The 23,886-nt window shown below is 40.2% G+C and overlaps 1 protein-coding gene across 1 annotated transcript in view; it reads left to right on the top strand.

The window, feature by feature from the left end:
* The first annotated feature begins 412 nt into the window (after nt 1–412).
* The window catches only part of LOC146004992 (uncharacterized), a 127,825-nt gene continuing 104,351 nt past the window's right edge, over nt 413–23,886 (top strand). Inside the window, exon 1 of the mRNA XM_083144096.1 lies at nt 413–650. Within this exon, the coding sequence (XP_083000222.1) occupies nt 640–650 (11 nt within the window). The 5' untranslated portion in view covers nt 413–639. The remainder of the gene's footprint in view (nt 651–23,886) is intronic.

The raw sequence follows: 23,886 nt of genomic DNA, 5'->3' as shown, positions 1-23,886 counted from the left end.
AGTAGCGTGTGCAAGTGTGAATGGAAGGAATTGTCGCTTCGTGGACAACGAACTTTGTGCGTTTTTGGTGGTAAAAATGGTTAAAAAGGTTCTTCAGAATACACTATGTTTTACGGCAGTGTATAAAAACACTGTGCAGATAACTTTTGGAAAGATATTACTAACTTTGGCAACACGAGACATATCTAGGTTTGTCATGGTCGATGTTAAAGGTCGTGCGATTAGAGAAGCAAAAGATTTCCCTTTGTACAGGCGGCCAAGGTTCAGCTGACCAGAGTGGACAGATAACATCTTTTGTGACGAAGAAGGTTCAGTGGTGTTTCATTGGCTTTAGGTTTTTTAAACAACCTCGTTTTTTTATGTGCAGAGTGCTGACAGGAAATGAAGCAAGTATCCTCAGTCAGAGTAAAGCTACGCAACCAGACTTCGCAGTAGATGTTTTCCTCCCTTAGCTGTGGGCGGTAGGCATAGTGCGCGAGTCTACTTTGCAACCGAGTGCTTTGTTGGCGTAGTGCTATCAGTGAGTGCTTCGGAAGAGGTATCGTGTGACAGTTCCAGGGGTTGACGCGACAGAAGGATATGGTAGAGAGTTCGTAGGAAGCCCAACCACAATTTGAAATACATGACACCAATCAGAAGATGGTATTTATGTAAGTACGCCGCATGCATGCTTATATAATTGTCATTTATTTACATTGTTGTCAGTGGCGCAGGAACAGGGGGTACAGGGGCACAGTGTACCCACCTAAACTTTAGAAGCAGGGTACAGTACCCCCACCAATAAAGATTTCTATCCATCCCTGAGTCTGCCGTTGGAATACTCATTCTAGTAAACACAACATTAATTTTATCTCCATTATGATCCTATCCACAAGAATTCGAACTATTAAAAATTGAAGCCCGAATCACACGGAACTGGATTTCCAGTAGAAATGCCCTAGTTGGTGCTCGACTGGCTACACATTAGCTTGTGTCCGCCTCACACGATAGCCTACTTGTTACCGTAGTTGTCGATAGGCTTTTGTTCCCATAAGACATTGCGCAGAGCAGACAATCTGTAAAGATGGACGAGCAATTTGAAGAATGTTGTAGTAGAATTACTGCTTTGTGCTTTTATTAAAAAATAAATGTATGGACTAGAAATTGGCTAGAAAAAATATGGTTATCAATACTTATCGAACAAGCTTTGTAATGAATACGGGTATGCATATTCATACATGAGATTCGTAGGATAAAAAAACAAACCATTTAATACACTTGCAATAATAATGATTTTCATTTTCGGCTAATCATATTTGTCACGTACACATCTCATCGCTTTGCATAAATACCTAAATATTAATGAACTAAACACAAATGCACTGCACATTATCTCTTGTACTTTATTTTTATAGTAATAGTGGGCAAAGAGGATTAAGTTTGGCACTAAGAGCATATTTAAGAAGCCAATTTTCGCAAATTGTTTACAGCTGGACGTACCCCGTACAAAACAAGCATTTTTATACTGCGCTATCAAAATTTCATATGTTCATATACTTTAGACATTTTATTTCTCCATTCGGAATATTGACTATCACAAATTAAATAATAAAAACTTGTAGCTTTACTAATACTAATAAAATCATTTATTACTTGCTCTATTTGCATATAATGTTGTATTAGTCATCTTAACAAGCAATTCACACCATCAAAAAGAGATTGGTGTTATTAACGTGTTAAATGATAAGATTTAACATATGTAGTGGGATTCTTATCTCACGTGCTTATAGCTTGTTTGTAATATTCAAAAGACGCGGCATTTCCTTTAAAGATGAAGAAATATGATTCATCTGCATGTGTGATAGCCTCGTGATTTTATTTAAAAAGGTCATCCATAAAAGCCATTAGTAACTTATTGCTGTATCCTGTTGGTGAGTATTTTTCAGTTCTCTTTAGTCGTTAACATTGTTAACATTTCTTTGGTAAAAAGACGACTGACTACCTGATTCCTGTGTCAAGTTTATGTAGCCTGATTTAGTGTCATGATCTTTCAAAAATATGTTTGTGTTAATGCACAAGTTACGCATTCATTTTCCAATGTCTAAAAGAATATGTTCGTTTTTTTCGACTGTTTTCAATGTCGAACTCTCACTGTAGTAGAACTCTCTGGAAAACAATGCTTACTTTCATATACGGTATTTATTTGTCTTCTCTTTTCCTGGTAGTCTGTCTTATTCTCTCTATATCTCTACCCACCTTTCTATTAATTCAGGGCTACTTCCTCTATTGTTGATTCCTTTATGACTTTATCTCCCTCCTTTTCTCCTTTATTCGCTTTCTCTCTTTGTCACTTATTTTACTTCTCCCCTGCCTTTCTATGTGTTCTCTCTCTGGATTTCCTTGCACTTATTTATCTCTCTCACTTCCTTCATCTTCAATTAATTTTACTCTCTCTCTCTCTCTCTCTTTCTCTCTCTCTCCCTCTATCTCCCTCTTTCCTTTCTATCTCTTCCTCTCTCCTTTCTCTCTCTCTCTCCCTCCCTCTCTCTCCCTCTCTCCCTCTCTCTCTCCCTCTCTCCTTTCTCTCTCCTTTATCTCTCTCTCCTTTCTCTCTCTCTCCCTCTCTCTTTTTCCCCCTCTCCCTCTATCTCTCTCTCACTCACTCTCTCCTTCCTCTCCCTCTTTCTCTCACACACTCTCTCCACCCCCTCTCTCTCCCTCCCCCTTTCTCTCTCTCACTCCCTTTCTCCTTTCTCTCTCTCTCTCCCTCTCTCCTCCATCTCTCTCTTCCTCTCTCTCCCTCCCTCCCTCTCTCTCTGTCTCTCTCTCTCTCTCTCTCTCTCTCTCTCTCACTTAAAACATTTATAGCTTACTATCAGGCACGTATCTATAAATATGTTTCGGGGGGGGAGGGGTCCGAACCAAGTGTCCCAGGAATAATAATAATAATAATGTTTAAATTAAAATAATCACATTAAATCAAATTAATACTAATTACAATACATAAATTAATATATTATTATTACTCGAATAGATAAAACGACTCTATGAGAATAGAGCTATAACAGCTCATATTCATTACGTAGCTTACCTGTCGTTAAGATCGGAATAATTTACATAGAAACAAGTGCCCTGCCAATTAAATTAATGTCGAATAGATGAATAATTGAATATTTATCGAATAATACAAATCACGTCACATGTAGTTGGAGAAAAGTAAGTTTCTGATTAAAATTTTATGCATATTATTTTGAGTAGTAGTGTACATAAATCTTCTTTGAAATGTCATTCAAAGCCGTATGATCCCAATATAATCCTCGTTTTTCAATAAGTTTATAGGAAATTATACAACAAGTGCTAAACGAGTATATTTTTCATTGTTTAATTTTAGTACTTGATAAGTCTTTCGGGGGGTCCGGACCCCCTAGACTCCCCTAAATACTATGACCTATAAATATGAGGATGCCTAGACAAGGGCGCCCGAAGGATTATTTCTCAGGGAGAGCAGTCATAAAACTTTTATTATTTTATTATTATTATTATTATTATTATTATTATTACTAATAATACTACTACCATTGTTATTATTATTGCTATAATTGTTGTTATTAGTACTACCACTTTACAAATCATAAAATTCAAATTGAATTGAAAATACTTTGGCGTTAAGTACACACTCGAGTGTACTATTTAGATAGAAACTGGATTCGCCTTCCTTCCTTTCAATAAATATCTATCACTTTGTTCATGAATAGTTCTTTATCCTTTTGTACATTTTCACAATGCACAATCGGGCCTCCCCGATGGCGCAGTGGTAGCGTCGTCGACTTGTAATCAAGGGGTCCCAGGTTCGATACCCGGTGGAGGCACGTAGTGGTTCGGATCCCACTTTAAACTGTAGGCCCAGTCCCGATTAGCCATAATGTTCACAAAGTGGACTTAAAACACAACCTCAATCAATCAATCACAATGCAGAGTCGGAGACCTCTCAAACTACTGTCCTTCATGGTACCTCTGATCCATGTTTTTACATGGCGACTGTAAAATAATAATAACAACAATGATAATAATAATAATATAGTTGCTGCAACTTACGGACCGGTAAGTCAACAAATACAATATTTTTTCTTGTAAAATATCACTACAATTTCCCCAGTCGAATTACATGACCTCTCTCCAGAAATCTAGAGGAGGCAAGTGCTCCCCCTGGCGCTCCATGAGGTCTACAACCGGGTGGTACGTGCCCACAACACCAGCCCTGTCACTTTGCCCCCCCCCCCCCAAACCACATGATACAGACGATTGAAATATGTCATAAGATTCTCCTTCGTTTGTGCCGTATTGTGCCGCTTTTATTTTCGTTTGTACTATTACGGTTCTCAAGTAATCGTACATTGAATTTGGCGGGGGGGGGGGCAACTTGACGCAGCCCCCCCCGTTTTGTACCTCACACAACTAATGACACTGCAATATTTGACGTTTGTGCCGTTTTGTGCCACATTTTTTTTCGTTTGTACCGTAATGGTTTTCGAGAAAATCAAATTCAAATTTGGGGGGAGGGCTACCCCCCACTTAAAGCTAGATGACAAAAAACATATGAAATAGATTGTATTTCGTTTGTGCCGGTTTGTACCGTTCAAAATTTCGTTTGTACTCTTTCGATTTTCCAGTAATTACTTATTTCAATAGTTTGTACCATGCGGTGAGGGGGCCAACTTGACAGGGCTTTCATCACCTTCACCTTACGCCTTAAAGTGGTTGGCGTAGGGTTTCACGAAGCCAGATCCATGCACGACACAAAATTATCCTCGACATCCAATTCTTCAAGGAAAATATTAATTTATGTCCATTTTAGCGATCAATTTACGTTTACAGTGCAATAAAATGTTCGCATACATTGAGATAATCCTTTTGTTGAACTTTTGGTTAAGACGTTGGTGCTTCATGGTGTATATTTAGCTCTTATCAAAAATAACTAAAAATACAGCTCAATAACAAATGCAGTTGAACCTGAGTTTAACGTATGTCAAGGTGAAAAGAAAACAATGCGTATAACAGAATTACTTGCTTACAAATCAGATTTCGATACCATGTCATATCATTATTAATATACTGTAATTGTATCTATTTTGAGGAACAAGATACACGTAATACAGGTTATTTCTGTAAAAAATGGTAGTTTAACGCATCCAAAAGTTTGATTCTTATATACATTACATTTGTCACTTTATTAGTGAACACTTTGATACTTAAATACCAGAGTAGATACTATAGTTTTATACTTTTACTACCCAATTTTAAATAATCGTCTAAAATAACATTTCTTTCACTAATGACTGTGCGAAGTGTGGCATAAGCTATGCCACAATCTGCAGCTATTTCAGTTTTAGTGTTATGTGGATTAGCGTCCACTTCCCGTATAAATTTTCCTTTCTGGTCAAGCGTGTAACTTTTCCTCTTCCTGTTCTCCATAGCCGACCAGTAGTAACTGAAAACTGTCACTTCTGTGACATTGTTGTAGCTTCCTTACGCACAAATCAACTGTATTTTATGAAAATTAGTACATATAACACCGAATTTCGTATAAATGCATTACGTACAAATAAGGTTTAATTAATACGCTTTTAAATTATATTTTGCCGAGACCTACAGTAATTTACGTAAAGAACAGAATTACGGAGAACTGAGTTACGTATAATGCAGTCTCAACTGTATACCTAAGTACTACAGTATAGGGGCTATCCACGAGTAAACAAAATCATATCGAATCGTACAATCGATTGTAGCACAGCAACTTCCGGTTCACTGCTGGTGGGTAATTCATCCGCTTCCTTGTGGTCTTTCTTCTCTTTTTGTATAGCTATCGGATGAAATGGATCATATAAAAGTATTTAACGACGAGGAGAAGAATAGATATCAGGACAAAATAGAGGATTTTCCACATCCATTGGATAAACTCAATATGCTGACCAAGGCAGAAATTTATTTTATTATAAAACAAACTAAACTAAACGTAACGTTTCAACCTTCTAGCAAAGGTTGCTCATCCATTGGATGAGTAACTAGGAAGTAATAAGGGATTATTACAGGCTGAGATCCATTTGCTGATCGTCATTACATTTGGCGATATTTGTAGCCTACGTATTTAATAGAAAGTAATTTTTCCTACACAAAGCAAGCGCATAAAGCATACATAATTTGGATGCATACATTTATGTTTTAAGTGAAAAAGTGCGAGATGTACGAACATATAAAAAGCGGGAAAAGGAACTTTCTTTCGTCTTTCTTCAGTCAGGGCGAGTCAGACGGATGCGGTAATGCACACTTGCTGGTTTCGTTCCTGTTTGAAAGCAGAAATACAAAAACGCTCATTGTTACTTTAAGTCAAGTTTCTACTATTTGTGCTAATGATGACTATGAAGATTAATAAACTGGAAAAAAATAGTGATGGGACAAACACAATGATACACCATTGCCTGACCAGTGTTCGAACCTAGGACCCCTTCTCTATCAATGTTGCAGAGATTATCACATGCAAAAGACAAAAAATAATAAGACCTCCACTTAGTTGCTCAAACATTTATTCTCTCTGGTTCATTTAATTGATTGATTTTTTTTTTTCGCTTTTTTGCCACTTTGGCTAATTGCGAAGATGGGATGAGTGATGATGTGATGAAATTGCTGAATGGACACTCACAAACACTCATTTCCATGCCGGGATTCGAACCCTGGCGTCGTCACGCGATGTGCTAATCACTCTGCCACGGAGGCCGGCTACAGTTCATGTGTTCTTCAATAACGTAACGTGTAACCTAACTGACTATGACCGAGCATCTTTTGAAATGAAAAGTAATATTTTTGCTCATATCACTAAAACAGAAAGATAACATCGAGATTTGTTTGATTTCACTTTTACCTTTAATGTACTGGTTACTAGGGGCGTGGGACGCAAAATTTTTGGTAGGGACGGAATCAGGACGGGGTATTTTTAAAATCTTGACGTTCAAGACGCGAAAGATAATGTTTCTTTCCGACTAAATTGGGAGATTATAGGTGCGGAAAATAACAAAATTACCCTACACTGAAAAATATTAATTATACACAGAATTTCACCCTCGGGTGATGATTTATTTTGCATTCCTGGAATAAAAACTGCTAATTTCAATACATTTCGGACACTTGTAGTACCAAAAAAAATATATGTAGGGAATAAACTACTTTTAAATTCTATTATTTAGATTTTAACGAAGTCGGGATTGGGACGGAATTATTTCCAGGTCCCGACGTTTGGGATTCTGCACATCCGTTGTGATTTCTGTGGAGTCTACTGCTGCTAATAGGCTTCATATTTTCACCCATGAGAGCATGAATACAATAATTTTAGCTTCCTAGATCTGGAGGAAATGGATGAAGAGAAGTCTGTGAAAGATTATTCAGCCCTGACGGTACCTTACATTCTACTGCCAAAGACAAATTCGTTCCTTTTCTATATGACACAATCGAAACTCCCTTTAGCGCCATGTTGTGAGCCTACGAACCGGAAGTTGTTGTGCTACAACTATGGCGTCTGCGCGAAGACCCTTCCTTCCGGTGGAATGAGCAGTCTGTGAACTATACTCGAAAGAATGCTGCGAAGTGATTTTGTTTTGCATTTCCCCAACAATTCGGTACGAGAAGGCAAATGTTTACGCATAACTGGAATTTCCTCCCCATCCGTACGTTAACTGTTATCTGAGTTTGATTTACAGTCAGACTTTACCGATAATTCTGTGTGACAAATGACGGTGAATCACGTGTTAACTGGTGACCAATACGTCTTGTGTTTATATTTTACTGTGTTGCATACCAAGCCTTTCGTATTACCTCTTGAATCGATCAAATAGTGCAGTTGGTAATAATAGAGGAGGAAGAGCTTTTTTTTTTTTTTCAAATTTCAAACACTAAATTTGTGGTCTAAATATGGTGACCACTTCTTATAGCATTAATTCTGTATTCACTATTAGCGAAAGAAAAATGAGAGTAGTAGTAATAGTAGAAGTAAAAGTAGTCAGTGGCGACGATTAGGGGGGGCGAGGGATGGCTGTTGCCTCACACTTTTCGCCACTTTTGCCCCCCGTACTATGTTAAAACTTATCTACAAAGGTAAATAAACTGTCTTTGTCCCTCCAGTTTTGGCACCTTGGCCTCCGGTTTTGGAATCCAATCGCCGCCACTGGTGGTAATAGTAGTAGTAGTAGTAGTAGTAGTAGTAGTAGTAGTAGTAGCAGCAGCAGCAGCAGCAGCAGCAGCAGCAGCAGCAGCAGCAGTAGTAGTAGTAGTAGTAGTAGTAGTAGTAGTAACAGGAACAATTGTTACTTGAAGGATGTGCGCTTGATTGTATACTCGGATTTAGATACAGTAAAACCTCGTTAATCCGGACTAGTGGGCGGATAGGTTGACCGGTTTAAAGAAAGTCCGGATTAACTGAAATAACCTAAAAGAACAGTAGAAAGTGCATTAAAACTCCTTTTATAGCAACAAAACACGTTTATTTAAAGAGCATAGGCCTAAATACACTATACAGTACAGTACAAAGTCTGCGGGGAAACAGAATTTCATCAGTGGTTGACTGCCTTTTCTTTGGGAAGTTCTCTTGTTGACTTCTAGCCACATTCAAAACCTTGCATTCTGCTTTCTTTTTTGGCCTTTTACCTGTCCGGATTAAGCGAAGTCCGGCTTATCGGGGTCCGGATTAACGAGGTTTTACTGTATAAATATTTAGAGGCTCGGAACTTATCATCGTGAGACTCCTCCCCACATGTACACACATATACTACGTATAAACAAACACTGTATTTTTTACATTTAAAGTATCTTATTTTTATCCATTTGGAGACAGCTTAGCAGATGGAGGCCTGGGAAGACCGTCCAAGCCTCTCCCCCCACACACAAACATGGCATTGATTGTATTGACAGCTTTTTTTCTATGGATCTTGGTCTTACCTAGAAATTCGATTGATTGATTGATTTGTTTTATTTTACTTAGCTTTTTGGCCACTTTTGACTCTTCGTGAAGATGAGGATCAGTGACGATATGATGAAATTGATGAAGCGACAATTACAAAGAACATACATGTTCATGTCTGGATTCGAATCCGTGACCCCTGGCATCGAAGGTCAGCGCTTCGAAATTCGAGAAGGAGACTGAAGAATGTAAAGATTCGTAATCAACCTGGTCGAGACTTTCCTTAATTAAAACACTAGGTGTATGAAAATTAATCTATTATAGATGAAACTAGCTTTACTATGAGACTTACTCAGATATACCAACCTCGTACCTCGCTGATTACTCTCTTATAGGGGTAGATGGGCTTTATTATTTTTTTTATTTTATTTTAAGGGTCTGCTTTACATTTCTTCAAAGCAAAGTTCTTTTTCCTCCACCTTGTGTATACCTTATGTAGACTTTATTCAAGATTTTCTGGAGAACCTGCGGACAGAAAATATTGTAATTTTACCTGAGCGTTGGCAAAGAACTTTCCTAACAATTCATGGTTTGAAAATTTCAACTTCCGTCTTACCTTCCCAGAAGAAAATTAACTAACTTTAATGTTAACATTATGAATGTTCTCACTTTCCTTGACCTGGCAACCCTGCTTCTCTCCATCGAACTCACCACCGGCTCTAATGATCTGCTGAGCGAGACGAACAAAATACAGTGGAACCTTGATAACTCGAATCTCAACATGGCCTCTCGGATGGCGTAGTGGTAACGTCGTTGCCTTGTAATCAAAGGGTCCCGGGTTCGATACCCGGTGGAGGCATAGTGGTTCGGATCCCATTTTAAACTGTAGGTCTAGTGCCGATTAGCCTTCCTGCGCATAAAGTGGACTGAAATCAACAAATCAATCGAACCTCAACATCTCGAATTCCGTGATAACTCGATTTTTTTGTAATTCCCTTGAATTGTCCATAATACGCAATACTCTTTACCTCAACAACTCGAATAAAAACCTTGAAAAGACGAATTTATGTACAGTTTAGAGGATGTCGTTCGAGCTCAATAACTCGAAAGTATAGACTATGAAATACCTCTATGTCGAAGTTAAATTCTAATCACCTCTATAACTCGAAGTTTTAGTCGGACGGACCTCAATAAGTCGAAGTGTAAAGTTCGTACGTACAATGTCAGGTGATCAACAATCGTGTCGGGACTTGAACTCCCCCACCCTCCGTGTATGTAACCATCATTGTTAATGTGCTTAGTGTGCGTTGACGGTTCAATACGTAAAACCTAATTCAATACGTTCATAATTGTAGGGCTTACTATTCTCAAGTGATTTTATACAGTATGTACTTGTAGTACGTACGAACTGTACATGTATGTATGTATGTACATACAGTACTGTACCAAATGTTTTACCGAATCAATGTTGTACGTATGTATGTACGTAGTGCATCTAAAGTTTTGTTCAATAAAATTTATTGCTACGTACGTTGTACTGTACAGTATACGTATTAACTTACAATGATGCCATATACATTATAGGAATACGTAGTGCCTACGTTCAGAACTTTAGACCTCTATAACTCGAAGTTTATCGATTTTGGCCCTCAATAACTTGAACCTTGGTAAGTCGAAATCCTTGATAGTTGGAATTTCTTTCTCTTTCCCCCTCAATTCGAGTTATCAAGGTTCGAGTGTAGCATAAAATTTCAATAATTTCAATAGTGACAGATATATTGGGCTCGAGTAACAGCTACCTAACTAACTAACTCCCTAGCCTTCTTAAACCCGAAGGTTCATGACTGCAGCAACACAGGCCTTCCATCTTTCCCTATCTTGAGCAAGTTCTATATAATCTTTTCCATCCCTACCGATTTCCCTTAGGTCCATCTCAACGTTGTCCCTCCATCTTCGTCTTGGCCTTCCTACAGGTCTCTTACCATCAGGTTTCCCAACAAGAATCCTGTAAACTCCTCTTTCCTCTCCCATTCGTGCCACATGGCCTGCCCACCTAAGTCTTCTTGATTTAATTATTCTAATAATATCTGGACATGAATACAAATTATGTAGTTCTAAATTATGTAACCTTCTCCACTCACCTGTCTCCTCATCCCTTTTAGGTCCAAAGATTTTCCTAAGGATCTTATTTTCAAATACTCTCAATTTATGTTCCTCTTTCAATGTAAGGGACCAAGTTTCACATCCGTATAATACTACAGGCAAAATTACTGTTTTGTATATTTTAACTTTTAGTTTCTTAGATGTTAAACGAGAAGACAAAAGTTTATGAAGAGAGAAGTAACATGCATTTCCTGAATTAAGCCTACTTTTTATTTCCTCTTTAATATAATTTTCATTTGTTAATATTACTCCTAAGTATTTGAATTTGGAAACTGGTTCAAACGAGTTGTTATCAAAAATTAGATTTTGATTATTACCTAACACTTGGTTTCGGCCTGTAAGCATATATTTAGTTTTATCTTTGTTAACTTCCAAACCTATCTCTTTAGCAGTTTTGAAAAATATTTTAGCATTATTCTTAATTGTATTCACATCATCCCCCAGTAAGTCTACATCATCTGCATATGCTAACAACTGAGTCACACCATTTAATTTTAGTCCTTCTTTAGTTTCTTTTACCTTCCTAACAGCATATTCTAAGGCAAAATTAAAGAGCAATGGAGATAATGCATCTCCTTGTTTTAACCCATCATGAATTGTAAATTTGTCAGACATATTAATACCCACACGAATTTTACTTTCTGTTTCACTAGTGCATATTTTTATCATACTAACAAGCTTCTTAGGTATTCCAAACTCTATTAATATATTATGTAATTTATCTCTTTTGACCGAATCAACAGCATCGAGATATATAAAGAAAACCGATAAGTTTAAATTTGAATATTCCTCCCCCCCCCCGTGGCGCAGTTAAAGGGACAACTGCAACTGCAATTTTTTCCACATCTTGCCCCCGCACTATGTCCTCTTGATGCTAAGCTCTGTCTACCAAGAGAAGGTAAAATCTCTTGAACCCCCCAAATTATAGCACCCAATCTCCGCCACTTGCATAAAGATATAAACGATAATGAATTTCATGTAGGAAAATCAAAAACATATTTTCAAAACTTCGCTTCGCTTCGATTTAATTTATTTAGTTTCGCTTTTCAGCCACTTCATCGCTGCAAGGATGAGAATGAGGCATTGTATGATGAACCTGATGAAATGACACTAACATAGAACACTCATAGACTCCCCGATGACGCAGTGGTAGCGTCGTCGCCGTGTAATCAATGGGTCCCGGGTTCGATGTTGGAAAATGATTTACAAGCTCTTTCGAGCATCTTTACTTCGATGCCAGGTTTGTGGGGGGGAGGCTTGAACGGTCTTCCCTGTCCTCCATCTGCTAAAGTGCCCCCACTGGTATATGATGCTTTGAAAAGGGCCTCCAAATGGACAAAAATAAGATATTTTCAATGTGAAAAATACAGTGTGTGTATATACGTAGTATATGTGTATGCATCTGGGGAGGAGTCTCACGATGATAAGCCCCGAGCCTCCAAATACTTATACAGTAACACCTCGTTAATCTGGACCCCGATAAGCCGGACTTCGCTTAATCCGGACAGGCAAAAGGTCAAAAAAGAAAGCAGAATGCAAGGTTTTAAATGTGGCTAGAAGTCAACAAGAGAACTTCCCAAAGAAAAGGCAGTCAACCACTGATGAAATTCTGTTTCCCGCAGACTTTGTACTGTACTGTATAGTGTATGTAGGCCTATATCCTTTAATTACACCATTATAAACATATTTTGTTGCTATAAACGGAGTTTTAATGCACTTTCTACTGTTCTTTTAGGTTATTTCAGTTAATCCGGACTTTCGTTAAACCGGTCAACTTATTCCCCCATTTGTCAGGATTAACGAGGTTCGATACCCCGTGGAGGCACATTGTGGTTCGGATCCCACTTTAAACTCTAGATCCAATCCCGATTAGCCTTACTGTGCATAAAGTGAACTTAAAACATCAAATCAAGCAACCATCAATCAATACTCGGCATATTTTTAAAACTGAATAATCAAAATTATATTAATTAGATTAACCATGTAATAACTGTTAATATTTGAAAAACGGTCATGCCCATTTTTATGGTGATCAGGTGGCAACGGAAATTAACGGCCATCATTTCTTCAGTCAACTTTACATATACATTTGTAAAGTCGCTAACCGCCTCTGCGTCAAGTCTTAATCGAAGTAAAAATGCTCGAAGGAGCTTGTAAATCATTTTCCAACATCGACATTAACATTCTATTCCACAAAATGGACCTCCAGACCAGAACAAGTGCAATTCCCATAATTACTATCGTGCATAAAACGACCGTCAACAAACGTAACACTTAAATTTTATTTTTCCGGGTGATTGTTGTGCCCAAAGCACGGATGCATAAATCTAAGAATTGAGGTCATGTAATCGCAATTAAAGTCAGCGGCGTGTGCGATTGGTTAGCTGCTTCATTTATCTTCGTTCATTTCTTCCGTAAATATGGTATAAAATACAGCGCCTTGAATACGTAGTGCGGAAAACGGCGCTCTCTGGCGGGTTCCAATCGAATATGATACCGCTAGAGGCGCTGGTGTCGGTCTCGCTGCATGGTATTCGTCTGCTTATAATGGAAGTAAATGGGGTTTTCTCTGCAACGTTTGATTGTTTTAATTGAAGCATTTCTATGAATGTGATAATTGCTATGATATTTGGTACAGTGGTTGCGAAGATATTAACGAACATTCTAGGCAGTCGACCACGTCCTGTTATCGATATACTTTCATTAATAATACGGGAGAAAAAATACGCGTGGAATGCTCTTAGTAACTAAATTTTTGTGTATGAATTAGGTTCATTATTATCATCATCATCATCATATGATATGCACACTGAAGCATTTGTATTTTTGATATTTACTGTCTCTTTTCTTCCGATTTAAACTAATCGCGGCGTTGATGATGTTTGCATGAAACGACAAGGCTTAGTGCCATCGACATGAGTGTAAGGAAACTTTCAGACAGGGCCGCCGCTAGTAATTTTGCCGCCCTGGGCGGTGGCGGCAGATGCCGCTCCCTTTCGAACGCCCCCCTCCCCCGTCATTACGCAGCAACGGTAAATTGAAAATCAACATATTCATAAGTAAAACATCAAACTATCAAATAAATAATGAGACTTGTTACGCTATTTCAATACTATTATCTAAGCACAAAAGGATGTCTCGTTCGGCGACAGTTAAACTTTAAGAAATGCGACTCTAATTTTATATTATTATTATATTTTATGAAAATTCTCTCTCTCTCTCTCTCTCTCTCTCTCTCTCTTAAACGTATCTTGAATATAACAAGTAGGAAAGAAATCAAGGCTTGACTTCATATCTTTACCGTTGTAGGTCTGTGACATATGATTGGATTTTTAAAATGTGGATGAACTAAGGTCTGAATTCTTTCCTGCGTTGTTCCCGCATAAAGCGGATCTGGGCTGCACCTTGCCTCAAATTAATGGGTACCTGGGGGTAACCCTGCGAGGTAAAGGCGGCTGGAGAGTGGTGCTGATCATATCAAACAAAATGACCGAGATCGAGAATATGTGTGGCCCTAAATGTGCCTTCATGACATGGTGCTATATGTACAGGAATTTTACCTTTACCTTTGCATGTAATATTCTTTTTCGTATAATACTAGCGTGTTTCAGACATGATTGACCGAATATAGTATTTTTATTAGCCTCAATTTAAAAAAAAAAAAAAAAACTTCGTTGCCACTTGCTACGGTTACCGGCAAAGTTAATAAATTCGAAGTTCTACACTCACATTAGGTGCAAAATCATGACTCTTTATCAGTTTGAGGTCTCCTTTGGTGTAATTGTTTTATTATAGCCGAAAGCACTTTTAGTTCATATTTTAATTCAGTAGCCTTCATGTGTTAACATTCCGACAAGTTGTCTACATTTTTCAGACAAAAGATCAGATAGCATGTCTTTATGCTTACTAATATCATAAAAGAAATTGAAAATTCACTATGATGTTTAAGCTGCTCAAATCTTTCTCTTAGAGCTAAAATAATCGTCTAGGACCTGGTAATACAAATTAACTTTGTACCGTTTTTGTGGATCTTCAACAGTTTCATCATACTGAAACTGCTTCTTCTTTCGATTTCGGCCCTGTACAGTGTTGCCTATCTTTGGATCATATATATTTAAATTCGATGCCAATTCTTTCTCATCAACCGGGACTCACAGGTCGCCGCCCCCCTCGCCTCCACGAGTGCTGCCAAGTGGCGTCTAAGAAACTTTGAAATTTTTCATCACTCCTGCTTTTTTAAAAGCGCTGATATGGTTGCAAGAAATCTAACACATCGTAGATTAATGTTTTGAAGACATTGCTCATTATATTACGTGGAGCAAAAAGTCATACCAGATAACTAGTGAGCAAAGAATGTAAAGCTACACAACTGGTTTGCAATACACTGAGCCTCATGTGCGACCATTTGGACAGTTTTATTGTCGCCAATTATTTGAAGGAGCGTATCATAGACCTCTCCCACTTGATATCTCAATGGAGTTAAGGCATCAAATCTACTTTCCCACCTTGTGGCACTTAGTGGTTTTAAAGTGAGACTACTGATATGTTCCTTCAAAACGGTGGGTTCGCACATATTTACTTCCAAGTTATATAATATAATATTATAACTTTCAAGTTTTCAATAGGCTTATTTTTTTCTTCTCTTCAAATTTTGCCGCCCTGAAAATTTGCCACTCTGGGCGGTGGCACGGTCCCCCCCGCGCTTCCGCCGGCCCTGCTTTCAGACCAATGGGACAAGCGACACGGGATGTTCACACTCATGTCACTAGTGACACAGACACTCCAGACTGTAAAATAGCATTCATTGCGCATGAGGGTCCAAACAACAAACGACCAAACGACACGTTCATATGTCGTATTCGCGTGCTACTTGTTACTTCGGTCGGAAAGCTCCATAAAGGAAGGGTGCTCAGACCGAAGCGAGGCGTTACAGGGGGAGTTCCCAACCAAGTGACAAGCGACATGGTGCCTTCAGTCTATTAGCAAGCCTTTGCTGGTAATTGTGTGAACAACAGATCTAGGCAACACGATAAGCAACACGTGTCGCTTTGTCGCTTGCGTGTCACTCAAACTGGGCCATTTCCTCAATAGCTTGCAACGTGTTGCCCTGGTTTGTTGTTCGCGCATGCGCGATGCAATGAGTGTCTTGCTTTAGAGAGATTGTGCACCAAAGCGACAAGCGGCACGCGACACTTATAACTTGAGGATTTCTGTGGTGCTCGTGATGCCGCTACGGTGTGAAATGTTGCTCTTGATTGACTCGTTTTCAAGCGACATGTGTCGCGTGTCGCTTCGGTATGAACGTTGCCTTGGACAGAAGGACCCGTGTCGCTTTGGTGTGAAATACCCGTATCGTTTGTCGCGTGTCGCTCTGATCTAAAATCTCGTTGAGGAAACGGTGCAGTCAGAGCTTATGCACCTACGGTTCGATAGGCTGCATTGATTACCAACTGCTCACTTCCAAGCGACACTTGTGGTTTGTCGCCTCGGTATGAAATATCTCTCAGGATACTATTTATATTCTAATAACATAGAAAAATAAACTCTAGTACACAATCCAACACATGACGTCCGAAATCACATTGCGATGTTTCTTGTGTTACGCATTTTATTTTACTTCTCTTTCCAAATTAATGCCATTTCGTGACTGCAAATCGCTCCACAAATATAACTGTTTCCATCAATTCACTTACCGTTTTCAAGACAAACAAACTACACAATAGGCTATATTCCAAAAAATAAACTAAGCCGCATTACTTTCATAAGAAAATTAGCAGCGATACTGATCGCACTGCCATCTATGTTGTCATCCGTCTCTGGAATCAGTTTCATGGGTCATTTGCCACACTACGTGTTCAAGGCGCTGTAGTATAAAGCGCCAGTCTTCTTTTGAAATGTACACTCACCGGTAATAAAAATGGGACATTTAGATCCTGAAATACTCGTTTCCCTGCAAGGTGTAATCACAGATAAAGATTTCGAGATGTGCCTCTCAGCGCCTCTCAACGTATTATTCCGGAACTTCTTGCGAGGGGCCGTTCCCAGCGGGAGGTCCGTACACCGGTTTTCCTTCCTTAGATGAGGATCTGCTTATATATCTGTGGTGTAATATTTGTTGCCTATGTCTACGGTGGTGGTAGATCTTGCCATTGATAATTTCCTATTAAAATCCACTTGTCGCTTTAGAGTTAGACAACACACATAACGCCTTGCAGGGAAACCAGTATTCCAGGATCTAGATGTCACATTTTTATTGCCGCTGACTGTACGTACCACTTACCATCCCAACAATCACCTAATGGGTGCACTGTCGCAGGAACGCTTATGAATTACGGGTGTACAAAGTTCAACCTCTATATATCCCCATATATACAGGGTTTCTATAAATTAGTTATACAAAAGTAACTGTTAATTGTGAAGAAAGTGTATTTGATTTTGATTTGATTTTGAATTTAACATTTTGGGAGCGTCAGCACTTAGGCTATTTTGCCCCCGTCACATTATACGGGGGCCAGCCCCTTATCATTACACATAACAACTCTAGTGTTGCATAACTAAAAATGTTAAAATGTTCTGACTTCTGTTAAAAGCTGAGGCCGTAAACGGGCACTCAGCACACACAAGGACAACAAACAGGAACACACACACAAAATTATACTGGCCATAGTGCCAGTCGCCAGAGCCTCGTTAGTCTTTAGTCCAGGGTGCACTACGTGGAAGTGAGGTTGACTTTTGGGCGCCTACGTGGAAGGTCACCCCTTACACCCCGAAAGTGTATTTGTAACAAAAATGTTTTATACATCAATGAATACAACATATCTTCAAGTGTTCAATATGTGATCCTTTCATCATACGACAAATGTCCCAGCGGTATTCGATTTCGTGCCAAACCATTTGAAGCATGTCTGCATCGATGGTCGCTGCTGCCTGCCTTATCCGGACCCGCAGCTCATCGACGTTGTTGGGAAGAGGGGGAACAAACACGCGTGCTTTAATGTAACCCCAGATAGAGAAATCCATGAGTACAAATCAGGCGAACGAGGTGGCCACCGAATCGTTCCACCACGACCAATCCAAGTCGGCACTTCACGATTGAGATAGGAGGTTACGTCTTTATGAAAATGCGGAGGAAAATGAAATCAGCACCTATATCTTCACGCAATTGTGGCATTAGATAATTCTCAAGCATGTCCAGGTATGATATGCCTCTGACAGTCCATGATGACTGGCGCAATACTAGAGAAGATAAGCATACGCTCACGCCTCCAGTGGCGGCGTCTGAAACTAACAACTGGAAGCAAATGATGTGATGTACTGTATAAACACAGTGTGAGTGCTGGAAGTGTGAGTGCTGTGTCGTATGCAAGTGGTCACGCGTTACGGAACTCCGCGACGCGACCCTTCGAAAAAGGTGGGAAAATCCTGTGTTTAGTCCGCCACTGAACACCATCGCGAGCGCGAATGTGAACACGACACACTGTGAAAATTTAGTGCAAATCCGTCCAGTGGTTTGTCGAATTATAGTGAATAAACCGAGAGGCCCGGTAGTGAATGCGAACTTTTGTTGGAAATCAGTGAAAGAAGTGTGGACCTCGAAAAGAATACCCCCTGGAACCCCCGAGATTCGATATACCTTGGAGACCCCACTCACCCCACAGAGGAAATTCCAGGGCATGTTCTGGTGGGCACACCGACGCAGAGGGGTAAGTTATTTCTTATATACATAGGTGGCCTACCGGGGCAGTGATACTTACGTGCGTGGAACATACGGGTCTCTGTTGACGTTGCGATTCGTGACGTAGTGATCTAAGTGCGTTCATCTGATCTCCAGCACGCGGACCGGATAGAAACAATAAACAATAATAAGACCACGTGCGTCTCATTTCATTTCGCGCGGGAAACGATCAATGAGTTAAAAGGCTAACTCGGGCCTGTGAATTAACTGTAAGCAGCGGAGATGGCTCCTACGGGGGCCACCTCGAAGGGAAGAAATGAACCAAAAGAGGACCAACCACCCCCTGACCCCTTCAGAAGGGGTGGTTTGGCGCGAAGCCCCACCCCCGTAAAGAGGAAACATCTTCCGGACAGCCTGGAACAGCAATGCAACCGAGAGGAAAATGCAGCTCGGGTAGCCACCACAGGACTAACCCCCACCCTTACCCCCACCCCCACTGGAAGCGGAACATCATCTTTAAGCCAAATCGTCCCGGACACTTCAGAGGTACTCCTGGGAACTTTCCAAAAACTCCAATTGGATATCACCACCCTCATTGCCAAGGAAAAGAATATCACGGCGGACAAGAAAACACAATTTTTGGAAATCCTAGCCAAGATGGGACAAACCCACACGGAAACTGTAGCGGAGGTAAAATCACTGAGAACAGCTTGCTTAATTCTGGAGCAAACAAACAAAAACAACCCCTTACCTGATGCGGGCCCACAAAAAATATCGTATGCCCAAACGCTTGTCACCCCCTGCACCATTGGGAGTAAAGGCAACTCAGATACAACAAATCACAAACAAACCTAAACACACCGTTTCCATAACAGCTCAAGATGACCAAAACGTCAGAGCCATTTGGGACAACTTCACAATGGCAGTTAACCCAGTTAGGGAGGGGGTGAAAATCCAAGCCGTAAGGTCGACTCCAAAAACCCTTATTGTGGAAACACCCACCAGCGAAGATGTGGATAAAATCCTGAAAAACCCAAAACTTAAGGAAAAGAAACTTAACGCCGAATTACCAAAAAAACGCAACCCCCTAATGGTAATATACGAGGTTCCCACTAAAAGAGAAGAGGAGGATATTGCAGAAGAATTCTATGTCCTAAACGGCATTGAAGAGAACTTAAATATGACATTCGAGGAATTTAAGACCAAATTCAAGTTCAGATTCAAGTTCGGACCGAGAAATAATCCTGTATCTCACAGGGTGTATGAGGTTGATCCCGTAATCAGAAAACTCGTCCTAAATCAAAACAAGATACATTTGGCATACTTATCCTTGCCAATGAAAGACTACCTGGTTGTTTCAATGTGTGCCTCGTGTTGTGACTACGGGCACATAGCTAGGCACTGCAGGGGGGTGCAATGCTGCGACAGATGTGGAGCTGAGGGCCATCAAAGGGAGCAGTGTAGAAGAGAAAACCAAGAAAAAGTATGCATACCATGCTTACGTAGAAAAAGAACGTGCAACGCTACGCAGAAGGACTGTCCTACATTAAAATTCTTTCAGCAAAGGCTGATTGAAAGAACTAATTATGGACCCTAAACCAATAAAGAAAAGGAAAAACAACACCCCTAGCCGCCGACGCCGCAACGCGATAAGAGCGGCGGAGTATCACGAACGTAGCAGAAAGAATTCAGCAATTTGTTAAATAATAAATTTCACATAGAACTCCCTCTCTACCTGAACCCTATGGATCCTCGAGAAATCATATATACCCCTCCTCACCAAAGCAACTTTTCGCTATATCCCTCCCCCCTATGTCAACCGACCAATTTTCAACACCACCAACCGATTTTTAGCAGAAACATACCAAACCTCGGATACTCCGCCTTTATTCTCTCCCCTGTCTCTCTCATCAGCTACCCATCTTCTCCAGTCTCAATCTCGCCCCCTGAATCCATCTTTTTCACGCCACCACCTTCCCCCTTCCCCTCTTTTTCACACTCTTCTCTTGCCTCCCAGGAGGATCCTCTCTTTCAACAACAAGATAGTCCTCTACTTGAATATGATTTAACCGATTTACCCGACTCTCCAACACAGGAAAAACCAAAACTAAATCCTAACGCAACGCCCTTCAATCCACAAAGGAAATATCTAAATTTCACAAACCCTGTAATTTTAGAACCAGAGAAGCCTGACTCCCCAGACCCCTCCCCCACCCAAATTGATCAGGCCCCTATTTATCAAAAATTCGAAGTTAATCTCCAATTAAGCCGATTAGAGGAAAGGGACAACTTAATAACAGCTCTTCGGCTGCTTGTCCGGCTAAAGCATGATGGTGGCAAGTCCATCACATTCCCATATCCTGAGGTGGTGGACAAAATGATGCTCAGATGCAACAACATCCCGGTGGACCCAGACCTCTTACACAACTTGTTGAAGACTGCCTTCCAACGTAGAGACCTGGAACTGAATTTAAATGAGGTCTACGAGGACTTCGCTAGGGGATATGGAAGGGTTATACAAGATACTGCGAAACCATGGCCTTCATGGACCACAGTAGTAAGACATTAGAAAAAGAAAACAAGCTAAGAATCATCCAGGTGAACCTAAACGGAGCAAAATTGGCTACTGAGGAAATTTTCATCTATGCAAAAAGAAACCATATAGACATGCTGTTACTCCAGGAACCATATTTACAAAATGAACAACTAATACATGCACCAACTGATGCTACCTTAATCTATAATCCACACAGCAATACGAAAGCAGCAATTGTATCGTTCAATAAAAACATCACTATCCTCAAAATTTCGAATTTCTCAGACACGCATACAAATTGCATAGAAGTAAACTACGGAAAGATGAACTTCATCATAATAAACAGCTATTGCCAATACTGCCACAACATTGAAATCTACACTGCCCGCATTAGGAACGCCTGCCTGGCCAATGCCAAGAAGAAAATTCTTGTAACCCTCGACAGTAACTCTTGTTCTCCCCTTTGGTTCGGCAGGGAAACTAATGATAACGGAAAAAAGATGACCGACCTCATTGCAGAGTTGAATCTCAACATTGAAAACCTACCAGGGAATCCACCCACGTACAGGGGAAGAGCAGGGGCAAGCAGCAACATAGACCTAACCTTAACGAACAATCAAATGTCAGCGCTCATAGAAAACTGGGAGGTATATGATATGGTAACCACCAGCGACCATAATCTGATATCTTTTAATATAAAATTGGGAACCTCACTGGAAAACAAAAATGATCGAGCTATAACATACAACTGGAACAGGACGGATGCAAACATCCTTCTCGAAAACATAAATCTTCCTGAAAATCTAGGACCGGATAGAAGCATTGACGATTGGGCAACCCTGCTCACAAAAAATCTACAAATGGGCATTGCAGCATCCACACCGAGAAGAGGACAAAATATCCCAATCAGACCATGGTCGGCAAGGATGGATGTACTAAGAGCCAACATGCGGAAAAACCGCAAGTTATACCAAAAACCTGTCATACAAGGCAATAGGAACGAATATCTCGAGGATTATCGTAGAGCAAAGGCTTTATACGCCAAAGAGCTTAAAGAACTCAAGCAGAAGAGATGGAAAAAATTTGTAGAGGGTAACCTGGAGCGGGATAAGTGGGGTCTCCCATACAGAATCATGACCAAAAAAGTCAAACCTAGCCAAGAAATAACAACAATAAGAAAACCAGATGGCACCCTCACTAGAGATCTGAAAGAGACTGGAAAGGCCCTCCTCAGTGGACTTCTTCCGGATGATGATGAGGAAACTGACAATGAAAATAATGTAGCGACGAGAAGGGAAAACGAAGGATATCCGAACAACAGACCCATAGTTCCTTTCGAACCGGAGGAGGTTACCCGTGAACTGGCTACAATGAAGAGCAAGAGGGCACCGGGCCCTGACGGCATTCCAGCTGGAGTCGTTAAATTGTCCTTGCCAAAAACGATTCATTTCATAACAGCATTGTTCAACCACTGTTTGGCAAACAAGAAATTCCCTACCCCATGGAAAGAGGGAAGGTTGGTAATAATAAAAAAGGATGGGAAGAAGGACGAAACAAGCCTGAAGTCATATAGACCGATTTGTCTACTCAACACCTTGGGGAAGTTGTTCGAGAAGATGATAAATAAGAGATTGCAGGAGTTTCTGATCATGATTGGAGGCTCTGGCCGCCAGTACGGTTTCACGAAGGGTCGCTCAACTGAGGATGCAGTCAACGAATTAAAGAAGGAGGCTCAAACATCAGACAAGAAGATAGTGGTGGCAGTATTCGCGGACATCAGCGGAGCCTTCGACAACCTATGGTGGCCGTGGCTATTCCTTACCCTCAGGAAGTTGAATTGTCCGTCAACAATAATCCAACTACTAGAAGATTACTTCAGGAACAGGAAGGTTCAACTAACCTTGAACGAGGAAACCTTCTCCAAAATTTCAACTAAGGGATGCCCTCAGGGGTCGGTGCTTGGACCTCATTTATGGAACCTTAACCTAGAACCCTGCCTTCGTGATCTCAGTAATAACAGTAACATTACAAAAGTTATTGCCTACGCAGATGACATAGCTATGGTATGTGCAGACGACTCCCGTGCTAAGGTTGAGCACAAAGTAAATGAAGCTCTAGAGGCCCTAAGAATATGGTGCAAGGAAGCCAAGCTAGAACTATCCGCAGAAAAGACAAAATACTTGTTTCTAAAGGGTAAAATTAGCACCAGGAGAAACCCATCGATAAAACTATCTGGCTCTATCATTCAAAGAGCAGAACATTTTGAATATCTTGGGGTAACCATAAGTGAGGGATTAAAATTCGATAGACACATACAAAAAATAACTACCAAAGCCGAAATCACAATGCAAAAACTCACCAGGTTGACATCATACCAAGTTAATCTAAATTCCAGCATAATGGAAGCATATACCAAGTCAATTTATGAAGCAATAGCCACATATGCGTCATCCACATGGATGGAGGGGCTGACACTGAAAAAGAACATCAGAATGCTTAGGGCCTCTCAACGTAGGATTCTTCTGCGAGTAACGGGGGCCTTCGGAACAGTCTCTACGGAGGCATTGCTTGCCCTTACGGGATACCTTC

This window comes from Lepisma saccharinum, chromosome 22 (genome assembly GCF_977018435.1).
Source record: "Lepisma saccharinum chromosome 22, izLepSacc3.1, whole genome shotgun sequence".
NCBI lineage: Eukaryota > Metazoa > Arthropoda > Insecta > Zygentoma > Lepismatidae > Lepisma > Lepisma saccharinum.
Note: the sequence above shows the minus strand (reverse complement) of the source record. Positions and strands in the feature narration are given on the sequence as shown.